We start from the raw sequence: 21106 nt of genomic DNA, 5'->3' as shown, positions 1-21106 counted from the left end.
ACATTATAGAGGCTCGGTAATATAGCAATACAGATTGAGACACATTTTAGTATGTGACATGTTTACTGAAAAGACTACTTTTTCTTGTTTCCTACAGGTTTAATTCTTAAAAACATTGAAACAATTAAATGTTTCAACCACAATTAAAACCCACTCTAAATGCATGTGTTGACAAGTCTATTATTTATCATTTCCTTTTTTTGGTAAGATGATTGCTATGAGAAAGACACATTGGGCATTTTGTGTTCGCTCATATTGCTCTGGACAACTCATAAAATCTCCCTATCACAATGGCGTAACATGCCATGTGACATACGGAATAAATTAAAACATCTTGAAATTGAAAACAGCCATAGTTTGACCCAATGATAATGGAGGAGGCCCCATGACAACATGGCTCACCGCTTTTTGTTAATCATCTTTGTTCGTGTTTTCTTCTTTTGGAAATGTCTCTAATGCAAAACTCCAATTCAACTTGACAGGCATTGCTAAGATTTCAGTTTGCCCCTTAAAGGTGCAGTTAGCGATTCTAATCCCGTACACTTTTTGTCAAATTCAGCAAATTGCTTCTCATGGTCCTCTAGCTCTATTCAGTGTTCCCGCTCAAAAATACTCTTCGCTCTTGAAATGGGAAACCAAAATAGTGGCTCAGACCGAGCCATAAACAATACTAGCCAAACATGGTGCTTCTGGAGCACAGAAGGGAGGGGTGTAGTTTGATTGGTTGTCAAGATCAAATATCAACAACCTTTTGCAAAACCGAATCGTGGTAAGTACCTTAAAGGACATTGACAAAGCTGTGATAGATCCTGTTGCTTTAACTGTGTCTTGGGAAACATGTTGACTAACACACTAGGTATTGTTTGTGGAGGCACATTATAAATTAGATTTAGATATGAATTACTTGTCCGTTGATTTATTTGTTTCCTTTATTCTACATACAGTTTTTAACCAGGTGAATTTTAAAGTTGCACAACTGATTATTTCCAATTGCATGAGCTTTTTTTTAAGGCTATAGTCCTTGCAGCAATTTTTTCAAGTATACAAACATTGTTATAGTATATAGTTCTCTGTATAATTGTTCTTCTTGTAGGTGTAGAACATGGACTGCTGGCATAATTGCTGCTAAACAGAAATAGGAAATACATATACACTCTAGGCGTCTTTGGGTACACTGAAAAGCCCTATATGAGTCTAAGGTATTATTATTATTATTATATTATATTATTTTATTATAATAATAATAATAATAATAATAAAAGCACTGGGTTAAAAACAACCCAATTTGGGTTGTTCTCAATCCAGGTGCTGGTTGAATATTGGACAGAAGATGCATTGGGTTATTCTAGTTGTGTTGCTAGTTTAACCCATTTGCTGGGTAATTAGGACCAACCCAATGCTGAGTCAACCAGGCCCATCCCCGTGGGTAAGCATTCCTGTTTTGAAGAGACGCTGGGCCACTTTTACACCCATCCAAGATTAGGTTAACCATATTAAACAACAACCCAGAAGGAGTTCAAATGACCTAAACAGCCTCAACTCAGTGTTGAAAAAACAACCTAGCATTTTTTTAGTGTATGAATGTAATTATATCAGTATTATGACTGTAGGGAGATTGTATTTTCCCTCCTTTTCGCCACTTTTGCCAATTTAATTTATTTAGGGGATTGTGAGTATGGGGCCACTGAAGAGCTAGATATTTGAAATTTAATTAACTTTTACCATTTTTGTGTCATAATTTAATCGCCCCAACTGGGCTGAAAAAGGAATCTTTCTTTCAGTGCTGTGGGATGAATGAATGAGGCTTCTTCAGGCTGTTTCAATCTTTAAAATTCTTAACTGGCTCACTGTTAAGTAGTTTTTTCTGTTATTTGCGTTCACTTTCGTATGTAACATTTGAAATGACAAACCCTTACAGTAAACACAAATATCTAGCTGTAAAAAAACATTGTGTTTTGTTTTCCAAGATGCATTATGTAGTTACATGGGGTAACAAAACGCTGTCCTGACGTCACTACCCGGGGTTTCCACACTCGACATCGTTTGAGCTCTACGGCGTCATGGCGGAGGCCGGCTGTCGAAGGACCCGTAGCTAAAATGCCTGCAATCTTTAACAGTTAGTACTGTTCAGTTTAAGAATACTGATCCCCGCTTGGATATTCATAAGGAAGAAAAGGTTCCTCGCTTGAAAGAAGAAACCAAGAGCTTGGCTTGATATTGTGAAGGACCGCTGGGTTGCTCTCCCTGGGAGCAAGCTAGCCAGCTAGCAACCGTTAGCTGCTAGCTCAAGAAAATAGAAAAAAGGACCTCAGCGTAGGACGCGGAGACGGAGTGGACCCTCGCTTGAGTCAGGTACTATCAAAAGCATAACAAGACTGAAGTGTGATGCGATATGCATAGGATTGTGGTTGCGGTGTATCTTTACTATGTCTATCAAGCATTCTGAAGATCTGTACCTGGTTCTAATGTAGCTAGTACAGGAAAGATGATTTTTGCAATTTGGGAAGTAACGACGGATGAAAACAACTATTCGCCTGGTGGTAACGGTAGCTAACATTTACTAGCATTCGCGGCTAACAAGCTCTCAGTGCAGTGCGGGATTCACCAAACCCGATGTGTTGTGTTGATATTATGATCTAGTTAAGTTTTGTATATAGCACGTGTACGTAAATACTGTTATGTGAACTAGTAATGTCAGCCAACTTGTCCACAGTTGGCTTGTTAACTTTCACTTTGATACCAAGCTAACCAGCTATTGCTAAATAGCCACCGTAGCTAATGTTAGCTGGCGTTGTCCAATGCTAGTTGGTTAGCCTGCTAACAGCTCTTCATTTCACGCCGTGACCTGTTTTGCTTGATCCCGCTAACTAGCTAAATATTAGCCAGTAGTCTGCTAAATCATATGACCGCATGATGAGGTGTTCTAAAGATCAATTAAACATGACATTGCCACGGTATTGCAAGGAATTTACCGTTCCTCCTTATAATATGAAGTTATTTAGTCTGTTTTGCAAAACACTAGGAGGCGTGGAGGAGAGTAGCTTGTTAAAGTTGGCTATCAAGCATGCTTCTCAAGAGCTATGATGTTGGCTACTTAGCATTCCGTAGCTAGTTAGCAACCTAGCAACTTTTCGCTCAAAGTAAAGACACAATTTCAATCATTTGCTGGATGGCTAGCTTGGTTACAAGCTAACTTACATTTGAAATATAGCGCGAAATACTGCTCTCCTGGTCTATTCGAAACATCCCTATTGCTTAACAGTTAACAAAGTTTGGCGGTCATATCGTCTTTTCTATGTGTGCGCGGTTCGCGTATCATTTTATTGCTAACTGCAACTGGTTTACGAATAAAGGACGTCCTCAGAGTCGATGCTCTATTGCCTCCTACTCACGTTCGCGTCTTGGGGGCATTGTCCAGGAGAGTCCGCTAAAGCCCTAGATGCTTCTCAGGCCTGGCGCAAGGCCTTTGCGGTCTAACGTGATGTTGCTTAGTTTCTATTCCATCGAAGTACATTGACGGCGGATTGATTGAGTTGCTTGTTGTTTTTAAGAAAACATTGTGAGAAGAGGGGTACAGTCTTTTTATGTTTCGACTTATTGTGTATGGTAATTACATATCGCATGTTGTGTCATTGTTTATTTGATCAAACTGGTTATGTCGTGAGCAATTTATACGGTTTCAAACCAGCGTGTTGAATTTGAGTAATTTGCAGACGTCGCAAATAATGAAATTATAAGGTAGTGTAGTAAGTGACTCATTGATGTTCATTTAAAAAGTGTTTTTGGAATCTCGGGCATGGCTGCTGCAGCTGTCATTTTGGTCAAAATTAGATTGTTGCAATACACCTGAACAAAATGTAATCAGTGCAGTTTAAGAAGAGCCACAATTAGTAATTGGCTGATGTTACTGTAGAATTGACTGCTCCCGGTGAGCAATAAAAGTGCATAAAACATAAAAATGCAGTAAACATAAAGTTTGCCACTGACGTGTAATAGGTTAATATGAATGCACTATGTAGTATTGTGAAGCACTGCATAGTATGTATGTATATCTATGATTACAGTATGACTCAGATTTGTGTAATCCTTGAGGGGTATGCTGAATAGTTTTTTTTAATCAAGGATTTAATCGGCACGTAAACATTTCTCAAAATGTAAGCAGTTTAGCTGTCCCACGTTGACAAACTAAATGCAAGTACGATTACTGCCCCTCAAAACTGACTCGCCACCATGCTCCTCAGATTCTCAGCTGCGTTGTTGCTTTAGAGGGACTGTAGAAACCTTTTAGGATTGAAGCTCAGTCGTTTCTCTTGCAGGTTTACTACCCAGTGTTTGGTGTACTGGGGCGAGACCACGTTTCTGAGGCCGTCTTTGGAGACACCAACATGGAGGCACGCAGTGAAGACGAAAGCGCGAGCAACAGCAGCGGAGAGTCAAGGTAGTAGCGAAATCTGTCTGCCAAGACCTTTTGCAAGCATTTAGTTGTGAATGGTGTGTTTTAACTGCTCTTTAAGTCAACTCACTATGGCCAGCTGGAGCTTGTTAAAGTAAACACTGAATTCCTATTGTTATTATTGTGAGTGACTTATGCAATATGAGACCAACACAACTGCTCAGGATGGATATTGACAGTTCAGCATTTTGGAGGGAAATTGAGCTTGCCAACATATTTGTAACACTTGCCATCTAGAAGTTTTATGGTTATTTAATGATTTCCTTTAAGGCCCCCTTCAAAGAAACAGCTGTCTGTTGGTGCTACCCTGGAGGCTGTGAGTGGCAGTCAGGGGACAGACGCCTGTATCACTTATCCCCTGAAATGTATACTCTCACCATAGAGTGTTTAGGCAACACCTCCAGATATGCACAGTCAGACTGATAAGATTAGCTGGGGTTATTCCTATGGCCTTATAGCTCAGCGAGTACTTTCCACTGGCCACACTGCTGGAGTGGACCTGCAACTCTGTATATCAGAGTGAACTATTGACAACTTCAGAAAGAAATTCCTGAAATTCCATGGGCCATCAGTGGTTGGTTGAGATGGTTTGCCGTTAAAAAAGCTCCCTGGTTAATCAGTGTTTATGTTGGTTTGTTTATATTGTTCTATATGATGTATTGTGTGCTTGTACGACTTGGCTGTGTTTTGCAGTAACTCTGATGACGAGTCAGGATCCGGGTCAGGCTCTGGGTCAGGGTCCAGCTCCAGCAGCAGTAGCTCCAGCAGCAGCCAATCAGGGAGCAGCGGCTCAGGAAGTGGCTCTGACTCCGGCAGCCAATCAGGTTCGGACTCTGAGAAGTCCAAGAAAATTGAACCGGCAAAGATTGACGGGGCAGAGGTAACGCATCGCCATGCCAACGTGTTGCATGTTCATTTGTGACAGGATTGTACCTTTAAGACACAGGAGGGCATTTAAGGTAATTTAATGCACATATTTCCCCTTGGTCATCACAGTTTTGGAAGTCAAACCCCAGTATCCTGGCAGTGCAAAGGTCGGCCATGCTCAGGAAACAGCAGCTACAACAGCAACAACAACACAACAACAGCAACAGCAGCAGCAGCAACAACAGCAACAGCAGCAGAGCTCTTCAAATAGCTCAGATGAGGTAACATCACCAACCCCAAAAGATGCATCACTCACTTAATGCACTTAGTTAGGTGACTCGCCTGTCAGAGGGTGTACCTGAGCTGGAGTACTATCAATGTGCCAGACACACCAAGTTGACACAGGCATCTTTCAGCGTGTTTAAAACTGCCTCTGTTCTTTCAGGATTCTTCCAGCAGCGATGACTCGGATGATGATTCGTCAAGACAAAAAAGCAAAGGGTGAGTTTGCTGGGGCATGCTTACAAGCCAGTCAACCAGGAGGCTCTCTCTCTCTCTCTCTCTCTCTCTCTCTCTCTCTCTCTCTCTCTCTCTCTCTCTCTCTCTCTCTCTCTCTCTCTCTGTCTATGTCTATAAAGGGCATATGTGAATAGGATCAGCTCACAGGAATGTATGGTTGTCATTATGTTGTGCCATGTCCCGTTTGTGTTCAGACTATAGAGAGAGGGAAGACACAACAAGATGATCAGGTCAGCTGTGCGCTTCAGACAGAGGAGGCTGAAGTTGCTATGTCATGCATCATATCATATTTTGTTAATTTTGTTCTTTTTGTGTGCAGGTCTGGCTCAGGGTCCGATTCAGACTCGGGCTCAGGGTCCGATTCTGGCAGCAACTCTGGTTCCGATTCCTCTAAAGAGGCGGAGGGAGAAAACAGTGACGCTTCCGCATCAGACTACGAACCTAGTCACAAAGTGAAGAGCCGCAAGCCACCGACCAAGTGAGTTGCTGTGCTTTTAGCAGCCGCCGCCGCCGAGTAGTCTATTGTTATGATCGAATTGAAGTCTTCATCTCCAGTGTATGCATGTTAGAACCCCCTTATCCTCCGACAGAATAGCTTGGTCAGTGTCAGTCTGTCACCCTCATTATGTTCCCACACACGATCATTGAAATCGGCTGCAGAGCTGAGAGCGGTTTTCAGCAGAAAAGCAGATATGGCACTCTTAAATTCATCAGAGTAAAATGCCCCTCCATGATTGACTGCTGATTGAGTTTCCTCCTCTTCTGGAGTGGCAGAATGGTCCATTAGGCAGAAAAAAAGGGGGGGGAAACCCACACGCCTGTTTTCTTGTCTACCCAGGGCCAACGCCAGGAACGGCAAAAAGAGCAAAGCCCAGAGGAAGAAGCCGCCGGGCTCCTCCTCGGACGAGGACGACTATGACAAGAAGGCGCTGGCCGGCCCGCGGCGGCAGGCCACGGTTAACGTGAGCTACAAGGAGGACGACGAGATGAAGACGGACTCGGACGACCTGGTGGAGGTGACCGGTGAGGACGTGCCGCCCCCGGAGGAGGACGAGTTTGAGACGCTGGAACGAGTAATGGACACAAGGATCGCCCGGAAAGGAGGTGAGCAAATAGAAGGGTGGGACATAGAGGCACCTCTTATTCCTGGGAGGTGTACTATGGGTTATTGTGTGGGTTCTGTATAAAGGTGCTTTTATGTGCCTCTAGTTTTGTCGCTGTATATTATAAATTAATCAGATTATTCTTCAACAATCAGATGTTTCTATTTGAATATTCTTTTTAAGCTCTGGCACCTCCTTGAACAATTCTCTCTCTCACACACACACACACACACACACACACACACACACACACACACACGTGCGTGCGCTTGTGATCTTCTCTCACCACTGTTTGTTTTTGTTGCAGCCACTGGGGCCACCACTACAGTGTATGCGGTTGAGGCGGACGGAGACCCCAACGGAACCTTCAACCCTCAGAAGGAGGCGGGAGACGTGCAGTACCTGATCAAGTGGAAGGGCTGGTCCCACATCCACAACACCTGGGAGACGGAGGACACGCTCAAGCTGCAGAACGTCAAGGGCATGAAGAAACTGGACAACTTCAAGAAGAAGAAATCGGAGGAGAGGAAATGGTGAGGGCGGATTTCACTTTGTGTGTGGGTTGCGTTGTCACTTGTATTTCCTGTTCATTTGAAAATGTACATCCTGGAACTCTGATTGTATGCCTTGTGTGAGATATGTGTTAATCTATCCCCTGTGTATCGGTATGCTCTCATCGTTTGAATTAATTCAATTTTTTACCATTACAGGCTAAAAGCTTCATCACCAGAAGATGTTGAGTACTTCATTTGTCAACAGGAACTTCATGACGACTTGCACTCTCAGTACCAGTTTGTGGAGAGAATTATTGGTGAGTGTTACAAACTTACATATTTTGAATGCACACATTCAGAAATCACATTTTCTATTTTAGTATATTTTTTTTATATAACTTAGTAGTTCAGTGTAATGGGATATCTTACGCGTTGTGGATGAATACCTACAGGTCACTCAAACCAGAAGTCAGTGGCAGGTTATCCTGACTACCTGTGCAAGTGGCAGGGGTTGCCTTACTCGGAGTGCAGCTGGGAGGACGGTGCCCTCATCGGCAGGAAGTTCCAGAAGTGCATCGATGATTACATGTGTCGCAACCATAGCAAGACCATTCCCTATAGAGACTGCAAGGTATCAGGATAAACAAGCCAATTTCCCCCTCTCTTTCTGCAACCGTTCTCCTCACCAGTCATAATAAACATGCTCCTGCTTTTTGTTGGAGTTTAAGAACAGATAAGTGAGAGAGAAAAAAAAAAAAACGTGTTTCATTTCTCACAGAGCTGTGCAGAGGTGGTGATGCGTTGTGCATGTTTTTCTAGGTTTTGAAGCAGAGGCCCAGGTTTATGCCCATGAAGAAACAGCCCACCTTTATCTCCGAGGGCCTGGAGCTCCGAGACTACCAGCTGGACGGCTTAAACTGGATGGCTCACTCCTGGTGCAAGTAGGTTGAGATTGGATTGAACTGAATTCGTTGCCGCGGTATTAAAGTCAGTCCTGAACCGTCTTAATACAAGGCTTATCAAAACACTACCGTGTCAGTTGCCTGTCTGGTCTTGATGCCAATTGAAGCGCTGTGGTTTTTGTTTGCCTCATACTGCCTCACCAGTTTCTGTTTTTTTTATGAATCGGCAGCTTTTGCAAAATTTGTATGCCAAGAAGTTAGCACACCAGAAGTTTGCAGGGTTGCATATAATTATTGCCTCACACATTCATAATGGTAACTAAGTCAAATGTAGTAGCTTCTTGGATGTCATTTAATGAAATGAATATAACAAGATCCCATTTACTGTAGTGTGATTCATTCAATAACATTCTACAACCTGTCCGCAGAGGGAACAGCTGTATCCTGGCAGACGAGATGGGCCTGGGCAAGACCATCCAGACCATCTCCTTCCTCAGCTACCTGTTCCAGGAGCACCAGCTGTACGGGCCCTTTCTGCTGGTGGTGCCCCTGTCCACGCTCACCTCCTGGCAGCGCGAGATCCAGCTGTGGGCGCCGCACATGAACGTGGTGGTGTACCTGGGCGACATCACCAGCAGGAACATGGTAATGTTGTTGCACGGCGTATCGATACTAGAAAGGTACCGCGGTACCGCCACGTTAAAAACGATACGATTTTGCATATTTTTTGTATCGATACTTCATTAAAATAGTGCTGCATCAGAGCGCACTCACTGTTCCGCTCCCTGTCAGGCTGCCTGCACGCGTTGACTGCGTGGGCGGAGCTGCTAGCTCTCACACACGCAGCAGGCAGCCCTCACTCACAGACAGCAGGGGAGACATGGCCTCAAGTTCAGGAGCTCTTGCCGACCATCCTCGGCTTGTTGATAAAAAAATATGCCAGAAGTGAAATCTGGAATTATTCCGGATACATCGCAGATAGTGACAGAAAGCCCACCGACACACAGAGACCCGTCTGCAAAAAATTTTTAAAAGCGACTCAGACAAACGGAGGCAACACGTCTAATATGGTAAAGCACCTCTCAGACAGACACCCCGAACTTTCCAAAGAGTTCAAATAACGACAGGTTAGCAAATGTGATTGCAAACATGAACACCCCCAAGCTCACCCATATACTGCCTAACACGAGTAGCCTTAGCCTAGTTTAGCGACAAGCAATTTTCACCATCACAGAATTTTGACGATGCGTAGGACAATGATCATAATGCAGTGTGGTTACCGTAATGAAACCACATTTTCCAAATGTTTTCAGTGTTTAACTTCCATAATCTGAAAATGATGCATTTAAACTTCCATCAGTACAGGTCGTGTTTATCGTTGCAGAAGGACCTTTTTTAAGGATAAGTTAGCTGAAGGCATATCGGATGGCCCTATTGCATGTAGCCTCGTTTAAGACGTTGATCTAGCTTTCAATTTGGCTGCAAGAACGTAGCCCAGTTCATTGTCAAAATTAAACTGTAGAGAGAAAACGCTATACATGCAAAATCATTTACAATTTCACTAATGTGGTCAGAATGCACACAAAAGTGCACCAAATGAAACACAATTAATGCAATAGGCTACATGCTAGTGGAGCCTGAGGGTGGATCTTGAGCTGGTAAAAAAGGGAACCATACAGATGTTTTATTTATTACTATTATAGATAAATATGCCAGTATTTTATTTGTGGTATCGTATTTGTGGTATCGTAAGTATCGGGTATAATGATATTTATGGCAGGTATTGTATCAAAGTCATAATTTTGGTATCGTGACGATACTATAGGAGGGGAAACAAGGAAAGAGACACAAACCAAAAAAAATCTGAGGGCAGTTGCACCCAATAGAACTTGTTTCTTTTTCCCCACGCTGAATGTGTGACATCTGAGTCCTCGCTGGGTCAATGTCTATGTTGGCAAGATTCAGGTTCAGAAAGTGAAGCGAGGCTTGCTGCATGCATACGTGCCAGCTGATTGGAATTCATTCTCCCTCATTAGCTGGTCCTCCTGTTCAGGAGTCCAGATGGTTGGTGCACCCTCTGGGCAGGCTTCCATGTCCCACACCGAACATCTTCACCTCTGGCGGCACCCTGAAAAACAATCAATAACAAACAAACAAACAATATTTGAGTGGGGGGAAACAGCGTTTTATTTTGTGGAGTTGAATATTGTGAACACCATGTTTATTTAACAGCATGTTTATTTTCCTCATTTTCAGATCAGGCAACAGGAGTGGATGCACGTTCAGAACAAGCGACTGAAGCTGAACATTTTGCTCACCACTTACGAGATCCTCTTGAAGGATAAGGTAAGCTTTAGTTGCACACAAGTTTTCCCTTCAGTGTGCCCATGATGAGCGTGAGTCTCAGAATCAGAATGGTTTTATTGCCGAGTAAATTCCTACCAGGAATTAGTTTTGGCAAATTGGTGCAGACAATAAACATAATAAGTGCAACAGAATACTGTCAAGTGAGTTGTCAGACACTCCTGAATGACGTCTTATTGTTTTGTCATCAGTCATTCCTGGGGAACGTGAGCTGGGCCTTCATCGGCGTGGACGAGGCCCACAGGCTGAAGAACGACGACTCGCTCCTCTACAAGACGATGATGGAGTTCCGCTCCAACCACAGGCTCCTCATCACAGGGACGCCGCTGCAGAACTCCCTGAAGGAGCTCTGGTCCCTGCTGCACTTCATCATGCCCGAGAAGTAGGCCTCCACCCGCACGCATGCGCCTTTTTTACACCCTCAATTATATGAACGATAAACGGTGCAAGACGTGATGAAATGCACGTGTTCTGCTTCTTCTTACATGGCTAAATGGAGTATTTAGTTCGCATCCTTTCCAATGGATTGCATGCTATATGCTGCTGTTGTCAGAAACGCCATACCGTATTTAACCCTACTCCGTTGTTCTTACTACATTTGGTGAGATTTGAAAGGTTTGCATCTTATCAGTGGATAACCTTCTAAAGTGCAGTCTCTCTCTCTCCCCCGCGCGCGTTGTCAGGTTTCACTCGTGGGAGACGTTTGAGGAGGACCACGCCAAGGGCCGCGACTCCGGCTACGCCAGCCTACACAAGGAGCTGGAGCCCTTCCTGCTGCGCCGCGTCAAGAAGGACGTGGAGAAGTCGCTGCCCGCCAAGGTGGAGCAGATCCTCAGACTGGAGATGAGCGCCATCCAGAAGCAGTACTACAAGTAAGAGAGACCGGGAGAGAGAGAGAGCGCCGCCCTTTAAGGCCCAGCCTGTCTCCGTCTGCCATGTTCACACTGGTGGCTATGAAAAATATGATGGTTATGAAAAACTAGTTCTGTTATGTTAGAGGACATCACAGTCCTTGAATAGTCCCTGTTGAAGCTCTGAAATGGATGTGATGCCTTGTTCTATTTTGTAGCAGAGGTAGGCACTACTGGATGGGCCTCATTGATTTAGATGAAGGCCTCATTGATTTAGATCACTACTGAGGTAGGCACTACTGGATGGGCCTCATTGATTTAGATGAAGGCCTCATTGATTTAGATCACTACTGAGGTAGGCACTACTGGATGGGCCTCATTGATTTAGATGAAGGCCTCATTGATTTAGATGAAGGCCTCATTGATTTAGGTCACTACTGAGGTAGGCACTACTGGATGGGCCTCATTGATTTAGATGAAGGCCTCATTGCTTGGTTATGTTCCCGTAGGTGGATTTTAACCCGAAACTACAAAGCTCTTAGCAAAGGCAAGGGCAGTACGTCTGGCTTCCTCAACATCATGATGGAGTTGAAAAAGTGCTGCAACCACTGCTACCTCATCAAGCCGCCAGATGACAACGAGTTCTACAACAAACAGGAGGCCTTGCAGGTACCCCAGCAGCTCTTAGTCAGCCACGAGGACAGGCATGATCACCACCCTACACTGAGAGGAGGATGACAGTACTGTTACTGATTATACTGATGTTACTGTTAAAACTTTATTTATTTTTTAACAGTCTTTCAGAATTTCAGTTCATAAATTCACAGTTCAATAACTTGGCGTGACCTTGTATTGCTAAAATATAAACAGACATGATCCACAACGGTGCATTTTCAGAAAGGGACATTTCCAGTACAAAGCTGATCAGTACTGTGTGTGTGTGTGTGTGTGTGTGTGTGTGTGTGTGTGTGTGTGTGTGTGTGTGTGTGTGTGTGCGCGCAGCACTTGATCCGTAGCAGTGGGAAGCTGTTGTTGCTGGACAAGCTGCTGCTGCGGCTGAAGGAGCGGGGCCACCGCGTGCTGATCTTCTCTCAGATGGTCCGGATGCTGGACATCCTGGCCGAGTACCTGAAGTGCCGGCAGTTCCTCTTCCAGGTGTGTGTCGCTGCGCGCCCACGTCACAGTCGTGTAGGAATCCCTCCAATCAGCTTTGGTTCTGGGTTCCCTTCAGAACATGACTGGGTATCGTCATGATGCTTACCCCCCGATACAATACATCATGACGCGTCACAGTATCACAAAACCGTCACAATAGAACTGCTGAATAAAAATGATAGCTTAAAACAAAACCGTATCAGCTTCAGTTAAAGTGTATTTATTTAAAAAAGTGGGGCAGGTGAATGGAATACTTTAAACCAAATGTTTGTGTATCTATCTGTCTATCTGTCTATCTGTCTATCTGTCTATCTGTCTATCTGTCTGTCTGTCTGTCTGTCTGTCTGTCTGACCCTTTAGCCGTCTGATCAGTTCCACACAGCCTTCTGTAGCATGTCCCTGACAGGTCATCAGCTAATGGTGTGTTCTCTTTGCAGCGGTTAGATGGCTCCATCAAAGGCGAGATGAGAAGGCAGGCACTGGATCATTTCAATGCAGAGGGCTCGGAGGTAACCACATCCTGTTCATAGTTATTATAGGCCTGTTCCTTTTGGCCAGAGTAAGATTAATCCTAGAGCTGTCGTGCAGGTTCTCTAGTGAGTTTTTGTCACTTTGTTTTTTTTGTTGGTGTTTTGTGTAATGAATGCTTATTATTATATATTTTATTACTATTATATGCTTTCGAAGCTTAGTTATGATGGGCTTATTTTCAAAAGCTTCCCTGTGTCTTCTCAGGACTTCTGTTTCTTGCTGTCCACGAGAGCTGGAGGTCTGGGGATCAACCTGGCGTCTGCGGACACAGTGGTGATCTTCGACTCGGACTGGAACCCCCAAAATGACCTGCAGGCCCAGGCCAGAGCGCACAGAATCGGCCAAAAGAGACAGGTACCTCATCCGTCCCCCTATCACTGCTCATCCGTCCCCCTATCACTGCTCATCCGACCCCCTATCACTGCTCATCCAACCACTTCAGATAGAAACGGGCTTTAACATTTTTATTTGTGCATTTTCCCGTTCTGCTTATGGACCTGCAGTTGCTGGCCTTAGGTCATGAGTGACATGGAACAAATGTTATGCATGCGTAGCACACAGATAGGGTTAGTGTTTGCCCCTCGTAGATGACTCCTAGTTATGCGGCCACCTTCACCCTGTGGTCTTTCCCGGCTGTGTGCAGGTGAACATCTACCGCCTGGTCACCAAAGGGTCCGTCGAGGAGGACATCATCGAGCGAGCCAAGAAGAAGATGGTGCTGGACCACCTGGTCATCCAGAGAATGGACACCACAGGCAAGACTGTTCTGGACACCGGCGCTGCTCCCTCCAGGTAGAACCCCAGCTTGTGTTGGTTGCGATTCAGACGCGCTGAGGTACCCTCAAGGACAGACTCTTACATAGCGATGACCTTCGTTTTAGTACGGTATATTTGAGTTTCGTGCCTAATTATGTTGAGTTTGTGGCAGCGGTGTATCTCCCGACAGATACCTTCTGAACAAACATTTAGTTTAATCTTTCATGTATTGCGGAATTATTTCTTTTGCTTCTTTCCATTTCAGCTCCATTTAGGTTGTTGATAACAATATTGACCTTCATGCACCAACGCAATCTCAGATTTGCAGAGCAAACACTGACCATCTGGCACTGTCAGGCAGTCAAAACATCTGATTTGAGACGCTCACTGATTAAACTCTGACCTTTATTTCCATCTATCCATTCGTGGACTTGTAAGGATGAGAGGCCCAATCTGGAGGCCAGAGTAGGGTAGAGTAGGGTAAGCGGGGGAGTTTTTCAAGAACATGGCCCACATCTGGACTTAATTAGGTGTTTTTATAGGTATTTAAAAATTGTGAACACGCTGCCAATCCTGTCCTTACTGGCTCTCAAGTGTGCCTCGAGGTAGATTGCGCAAGAGTGAATAGATATATAGGCATTTTATGGTCTCCCTTGCTTGGCTGAGAAATGGCACATTTACGCTGATTGCGTTTCCTTTGTTCGGGTTCCAAATAGATGCTCGTACCTTTTCATAGTCGAATGGGTGATGGTTTGAATTGAGTCTCGTGCTGTTGGGGTTGGGGATATTTGCCTCTGAACCCTCTACACCGCAGTCCACAAATAAAATATCCAAAGTATGCAATCGGTCTCCTCAACCGCTGAGATTTGAATTCCTCTTGCCTGCAGTTCCACCCCGTTCAACAAGGAGGAGCTGTCGGCCATCCTGAAGTTTGGTGCGGAGGAGCTCTTCAAGGAGCCAGAGGGGGAGGAGCAGGATCCTCAGGTTAGTGGAACCACCCTCTCAACAAGCTAATTACACACACACACACACACACACACCCTCGCGCTATGTGATCTTTCTGACTTCAGAACTGCACATCTTACTGACTCCTAGTACATAATAGTTTGGGATTATCCAGTGATTTAGTGTGCTTAGGCCTCTAACCTCGTGTTGTGTGTGTGTGTGTGTGTGTGTGTGTGTGTGTGTGTGTTGTGTGTGTGTGTGTGTGTGTGTGTGTGTGTGTGTGTGGTGGCAGGAGATGGACATTGATGAGATCCTGAAGCGAGCGGAGACGAGGGAGACTGACCCTGGCCAATCCAGTATAGGAGAAGAGCTCCTGTCTCAGTTCAAGGTACTGCTCTGATTGCATTTCTAAGACCATTTGAAATGTTATGCTATTTACCTCCTTACTTGATTTTTGGTGTTTAAAAAAAAAACTTACACGAAAAATATTTGGGTGACACTGTTTTGATCAAAGCATCTCTTTTCATTTATATTTATGGGAGAAGGGCAACGAGGTGTCCTGTTTTACGAAAAACAATTGGACGATGTGGAGGCAAAGAACTCCACAACGCAAGGGAGAGTGGAGTTTTCTTCACCAAGTCCAATATTTAGTTCTAAAGGGACACCATGATGCTGCTGTCCTGCTTCTAGTCCAGTTTAAAGGACATTCTGACCTGCTTCTAGTCCAGTTTAAAGGGCAGTCGGTCCTGCTTCTAGTCCAGTTTAAAGGGCAGTCGGTCCTGCTTCTAGTCCAGTTTAAAGGGCATTCTGTCCTGCTTTTAGTCCAGTTTAAAGGACATTCTGACCTGCTTCTAGTCCAGTTCTTAGGTGAAATGAGAGCTGAAATGAATCCGGGGGGAAAAGGCTGTATGTTGATGGTTCATAGCGGCTGATCAGCAAAGTCTAGCTATAGCAACTTTTCAACAAACATTTAATATGTAACAAATACACCTAATTTTCAACAAACATTTAATATGTCACAAATAAGCCTAATTTTCAACAAACATTTAATATGTAACAAATAAGCCTAATTTTCAACAAACATTTAATATGTAACAAATACACCTAATTTTCAACAATGAACAATTTAATATGTAACAAATACGCCTAATTTTCAACAATGAACAATTTAATATGTAACATAAGCCTAATTTTCAACAACCTGTACACTAGCTGTAAGTGTCAACAAACCCTAATGTGGCCGTGGCCCTAGCCGTGACCACCAATGAAAAGGCCTTTTGTGCCGCTCGGTGTCAGCAGTGGATCATTAGATGGTTTGTTGTTGGTTCATGAAGTGCAACCCACCCACTCTGCCCTGATGTTCCAACTGTGTCCTGCAGGTGGCGAACTTCTCCATGATGGAGGAGGATGAGGTGGACATGAACCCGGATCGGGGTCACAGGGGTCATAACTGGGATGACATCATCCCCGAGGAGCAGCGGCGCCGCCTGGAGGAGGAGGAGCGGCAGAAGGAGCTGGAGGAGATCTACCTGCTGCCGCGCATGAGGAACTGTGCCAAGCAGGTGAGCGCAGAACGGCGGCAGAACAGAATGTTCCCGAGGAATGTGCATGGAATGTTCTAGAGCCCACTTGGAATGTTAGATTGAGTGACAATGAACTGGCTTGATCAGTCATTTGTGTCAGGGAGGCACTTGTTTCACTGCGGGTTGTCTTTTGAATAACAATGATGTGCCAGTGGGAAAATGGGAAACTAATGAAACTGCATAACCCATGTGGTAAATACCACTAGAGGATTGTTATGAACAGGATCAAGTGCGTTCTCTTGACATTCTGTCACTGTTTACGTGCCAAGTCAGAGTTGCATTTTGTACAGGTTACAAATTTGGAGATCCATGAGATTGAGGCTCTTCAGAGAGCACCTCCCTTCCTAAACTGGCACCTTGACTAGTGCTTAACTTGCACTTCAGCAGTTACATGCCTGCACTTATTTTGATTTCTATGTCGTTTTTCCATTTTCTTATGTAAAGTAGTATTTATTGTTACACCATGTTCTTTATTGCTCTTAGCTTGACTGTTCTCTGCCTTGTACGTCGCTTTGGGCAAAAGCGTCTGCTAAATGACTAAATGTAAATGATTGGGCTGGTACTGTTGGGCATTGAATCCGCTCTCATACTTTGAGTATGTACTACCTCGCTGCAGTGCAGGGACCTGACTAGAGTGGCTTCTTTTGTGTAAATGTCCTCGCGGCTGTCAGACCTTTTCTGGTCCCCTTTAAGACCTTGTGCTTGTTTAAATATATATAATATATTTATATTATCTAGTCCCCTTTTAAGACCTGGTGCTTGTTTAATGACCTGTTCTGGTCCCCTTTAAGACCTTGTGCTTGTCCAATGTCTACAAATAGTGACTTGGCTGCTCTGGAGCCATTTCTCTAAATACAGTTGACCTTTAGAGACGCGTGCACTCAGCACATTGGGTTCCCTGGGTTCCGCCACACGTACATCTCCACTGGGAGGTTTTCAAAGATGTGTATTGCTGTGTGTTGTTGTTGTTGTTGTTGTTGTTGTTGTTTATTATTTGTGAGTGATGAGCTGCTGGTTGTGGGCGTGGCTTTGCAGATAAGCTTTAATGGGAACGAGGGCCGCCGCAGCCGGAACCGGAGGTACTCGGGCTCGGACAGCGACTCCGTGTCGGACCGCAAGAGGCCCAAGAAGCGCGGTCGACCTCGGACCATCCCGCGAGAGAACATCAAGGGCTTCACAGACGCAGAAATCCGAAGGTATAAATAATGTACAGTGGCACTAGTGGAGATGTGTTTCCCAGAATACAGAGTCCAGTTATCCAAGTTGTTCTTAAACACAATGATCTCTTCCCGTAGATTCATCAAGAGCTACAAAAAATTTGGGGGCCCTCTGGAAAGGTAACTATTCACTTCTTTACTATAAATCCTTTTTAAATCACCATAAAAAATCAGCCCGCCACAAAATCACAAAGTATTTACACATCTGTGGGTTTTGTTTTGTTTGCCTCTACCAGGTTAGATGCGATTGCGCGAGACGCAGAGCTGGTGGATAAGTCGGAGCACGACCTGAGGCGACTGGCGGAGACGGTGCACAACGGCTGCGTCAGGACGTTGAGGGAGAACCCCTGTGGACCAGAAAAGACCTCAGGTATCAGCGCACAACCGCACGCACACACACACACACACACGCGCAAACGCAAGAACACACATCCCTGCAGCCGCTATGTGCACATACCTAGGCTATGTTTCATTTCTTTGTTTCATTCCTACACCTTCTGTGTACATCATCCTAATGACCTTTTGAACTTTGTTATTTAAACATCTGCTAGTTCACTTGACCTATCTGACTACTAGCAGCCTGTTACAAGCACCTTCCTTTTGCTACAAATGTGAAGGACACTTGAGTGTCAGTTTGAAATGAATACACAGTTTCAAGTGTGTTAAAGTAGGATCACTTTCACTAGCTCTGTTTAGAGTTCGACTTCACAGCGCAGACTCGTCGCCTCAGGCTCTAGGCTCCACCTCAGCTCTCATTGGGATTTGTAGAACAAGGGCTTTTTTTTTACTGTTTTTTTTTTTAACCTTCTTCTGCACCAAAGGATAGATATTATACAGTCTGAGTGTAAAAGAAAATGTACAAGCAGAAAGTACATTTCACATTCGCCTGTGGGTTTAACTCCTCGAGTCACTAGCCAAACTGAGTTTTTAATTCCAAATACATTTAGAAATAGCAGTAGCTATACTTTAGTTTACTTTCTGGACTTCTCCTTCCTAACGCGTGCTGTCGCTTGCTTGTGTGTGTGTGTGTGTGTGTGTGTGTGTGTGTGTGTGTGTGTGTGTGTGTGTGTGTGTGTGTGTGTGCCGCAGGAGGCAGGCGGGGCAAGGTGAAGGGGCCCACGTTCCGGATCTCAGGCGTGCAGGTGAACGCCAAGCTGGTCATCTCCCACGAAGAGGAGCTGGCACCCCTCCACAAGGCCATCCCCGCCGACGCAGAGGAGAGGAAGAGGTGCGGACGCTCCGTCGTGCACGTCACACTCCTCCATGCACATCACACTCCACGTTCCTCCATGTACCTCACACTCCACGTTCCACCTCCTCCGTCACTTCTGTGTGAATCTGAGCGTTGTTATTACCGAGGCAAACTTGTTGTGTTCGAGAGAAAGTGCTGTAGGCTCATGTAGCAGATACGGTTTGAGACTTCAGGCTGGTGTGTGTGAGTTTTGGCATGTTAGTGCCCTTGCTTTATCTGTGGTTTATAAATTTGAATCTGTGTTCTTTTGCTTCAGGTATAAATTGCCTTGCCATTCAAAGGCGGCTCACTTTGACATTGAGTGGGGGAAGGAGGACGATGCCAGTTTGCTGATCGGCATCTATGAGTATGGCTACGGGAGCTGGGAGATGATCAAGATGGACCCCGACCTCAACCTCACTCATAAGGTAAACACTGCCCCACGCATCACCAGGACCTGTCCCAGGGCATCAAGCACTCACTATTAGGTAGGGGTGGGGAAAAAAATCGATTTTTTGATTTCTCTCGATTCTCTCTAGAACGATTCTGTCTCGATTCAGAAAAGTTCATAATCGATTTTTGAATTAAAAAAAAAAAAAAAAAAAATTATATATTTTTTTTTTTTTTTTTTTACACATTCATTTTGTGTTGAAATGCAAGCTGCATCGATTATTGCATTGTTCATAGAAAGTCATAATTGTAACAAGGAAAAACTTTTTCTCTAATAAAAAAATAGATCTGTTGATTTTCTTTAATTATCAAACACAAAGTAGGAAGTGATTTGAGACTCTGAGTAGCAAACTCAAATGTTTTAAAAATTGAGATGCATCGATAATCGTTTTATCGGTTTAGAATTGATAATCGATAATCGGTTTAGAATCGAGAATCGGTTTTGAATCGAATCGTTGACCTCTGAATCGGAATCGAATCGTGAGGTGCCAAGAGATTCCCACCCCTACTATTAGGACTAGTGTATTATGACACACAGCTGCTTAAAGAGGGTGCTTCCCAAGTTCATCACACAAGGCATTCCATAGCCATCATTCCCCCACAACCGCAACAATCTGTGTTTTAAACTCCACCCCAGTCATCACTAGGCCTTGTAATGGCTACAGACACTGACAAGATAAGGAGTCAACAGCAGAGATTGTATGTACGCTCACACACTGTGTGTGTGTGTGTGTGTGTGTGTGTGTGTGTGTGTGTGTGTGTGTGTGTGTGTGTGTGTGTATATATGTGTGTGTATATATGTGAGTGTGTGAGTGTGTGAGTGTGTGTGTGTGTGTGTGTGTGTGTGAGAAAAATAAACTTGGAGCTGAACTTGACAGCATTAACCCTTGTGCGTCTGCCCCGATCAGTTGCTGCCTGACGACCCCGACAAGAAACCCCAGGCCAAGCAGCTGCAGACGCGCGCGGACTACCTCATCAAATTACTGAGCAAAGACCTGGCCAAGAAGGAGGCACAGCGGCAAGCGGGCACGGTAAGCCTCAGACCGTACCTGCGCCGGTCGCGGTAAGCCTCCGACAGCACCTACACCGGCGCTGGTTACGGTCGTCAAGCTGGACACGCTGCGTCTGAATGACTCGGAATTTCCACCCGGAATGGCTGCGTCGCGTTCTGTCTGTGAGGCGGTTCTGTTGCTTAAAGATGGTGCTTCCCCAAGTTCATCACACAAGGCATTCCATAGCCATCTTTCCCCCACAACCGCAACAATCTGTGTTTTAAACTCCACCCCACTCATACCAATCACTAGGCCTTGTAATGGCTACAGACTCTGACAAGAAAAGGAGTCAACAGCAGAGATTGTATGTACGCTGTGCCTCCGCGCGGCTTCGTACACCACCAGGAGAGTTTCTGAGTGTTTTGTCGATGTTGATTTGCTGATTTGTTTCGTTTTTCCTTGATTTTTGTGCTTCTACCAAGTAGGCTGCGTAGTTCAATGGTTTATTTAATTTGTCTGTTTTTAATTGTGTTTATTTTTTTAACAAAAATAAACAAAGTTGGTACAGTTAAGTGTAGTTATCAATGACATGGATCAAAGATTTTGGTTGTTAAAAATTGTGTTGTATCTACATTCAGTTTCCAGTGTATTAGGCATACCTGTCTAACACAACAATCCAGCAATAAAGTCCTC

General features: G+C 44.5%; 1 protein-coding gene across 1 annotated transcript; it reads left to right on the top strand.

Moving 5' to 3' along the window:
• The first annotated feature begins 4385 nt into the window (after nucleotides 1–4385).
• On the top strand, nucleotides 4386–20980 carry chd1 (chromodomain helicase DNA binding protein 1). Its single transcript, XM_031578466.2, has 28 exons — nucleotides 4386–4438; nucleotides 5147–5277; nucleotides 5450–5601; nucleotides 5766–5821; nucleotides 6159–6317; nucleotides 6678–6943; nucleotides 7250–7475; nucleotides 7653–7753; nucleotides 7889–8067; nucleotides 8256–8377; nucleotides 8767–8983; nucleotides 10595–10684; nucleotides 10894–11084; nucleotides 11386–11574; nucleotides 12063–12222; nucleotides 12556–12708; nucleotides 13146–13217; nucleotides 13444–13593; nucleotides 13883–14031; nucleotides 14883–14979; nucleotides 15233–15328; nucleotides 16320–16502; nucleotides 17559–17719; nucleotides 17819–17860; nucleotides 17977–18110; nucleotides 18830–18968; nucleotides 19249–19399; nucleotides 20330–20980. Exons 1-28 carry the CDS (start codon nucleotides 4386–4388, stop codon nucleotides 20486–20488), a joined length of 3978 nt encoding a protein of 1325 aa, XP_031434326.1. The 3' UTR covers nucleotides 20489–20980.
• Nucleotides 20981–21106: the final 126 nt, after the last annotated feature.

This window comes from Clupea harengus, chromosome 12, assembly GCF_900700415.2.
Source record: "Clupea harengus chromosome 12, Ch_v2.0.2, whole genome shotgun sequence".
In the NCBI taxonomy this organism is placed as follows: domain Eukaryota; kingdom Metazoa; phylum Chordata; class Actinopteri; order Clupeiformes; family Clupeidae; genus Clupea; species Clupea harengus.
The sequence above is the reverse complement of the archived record's forward strand: the minus strand, read 5'-3'. Positions and strand labels throughout refer to the sequence as shown.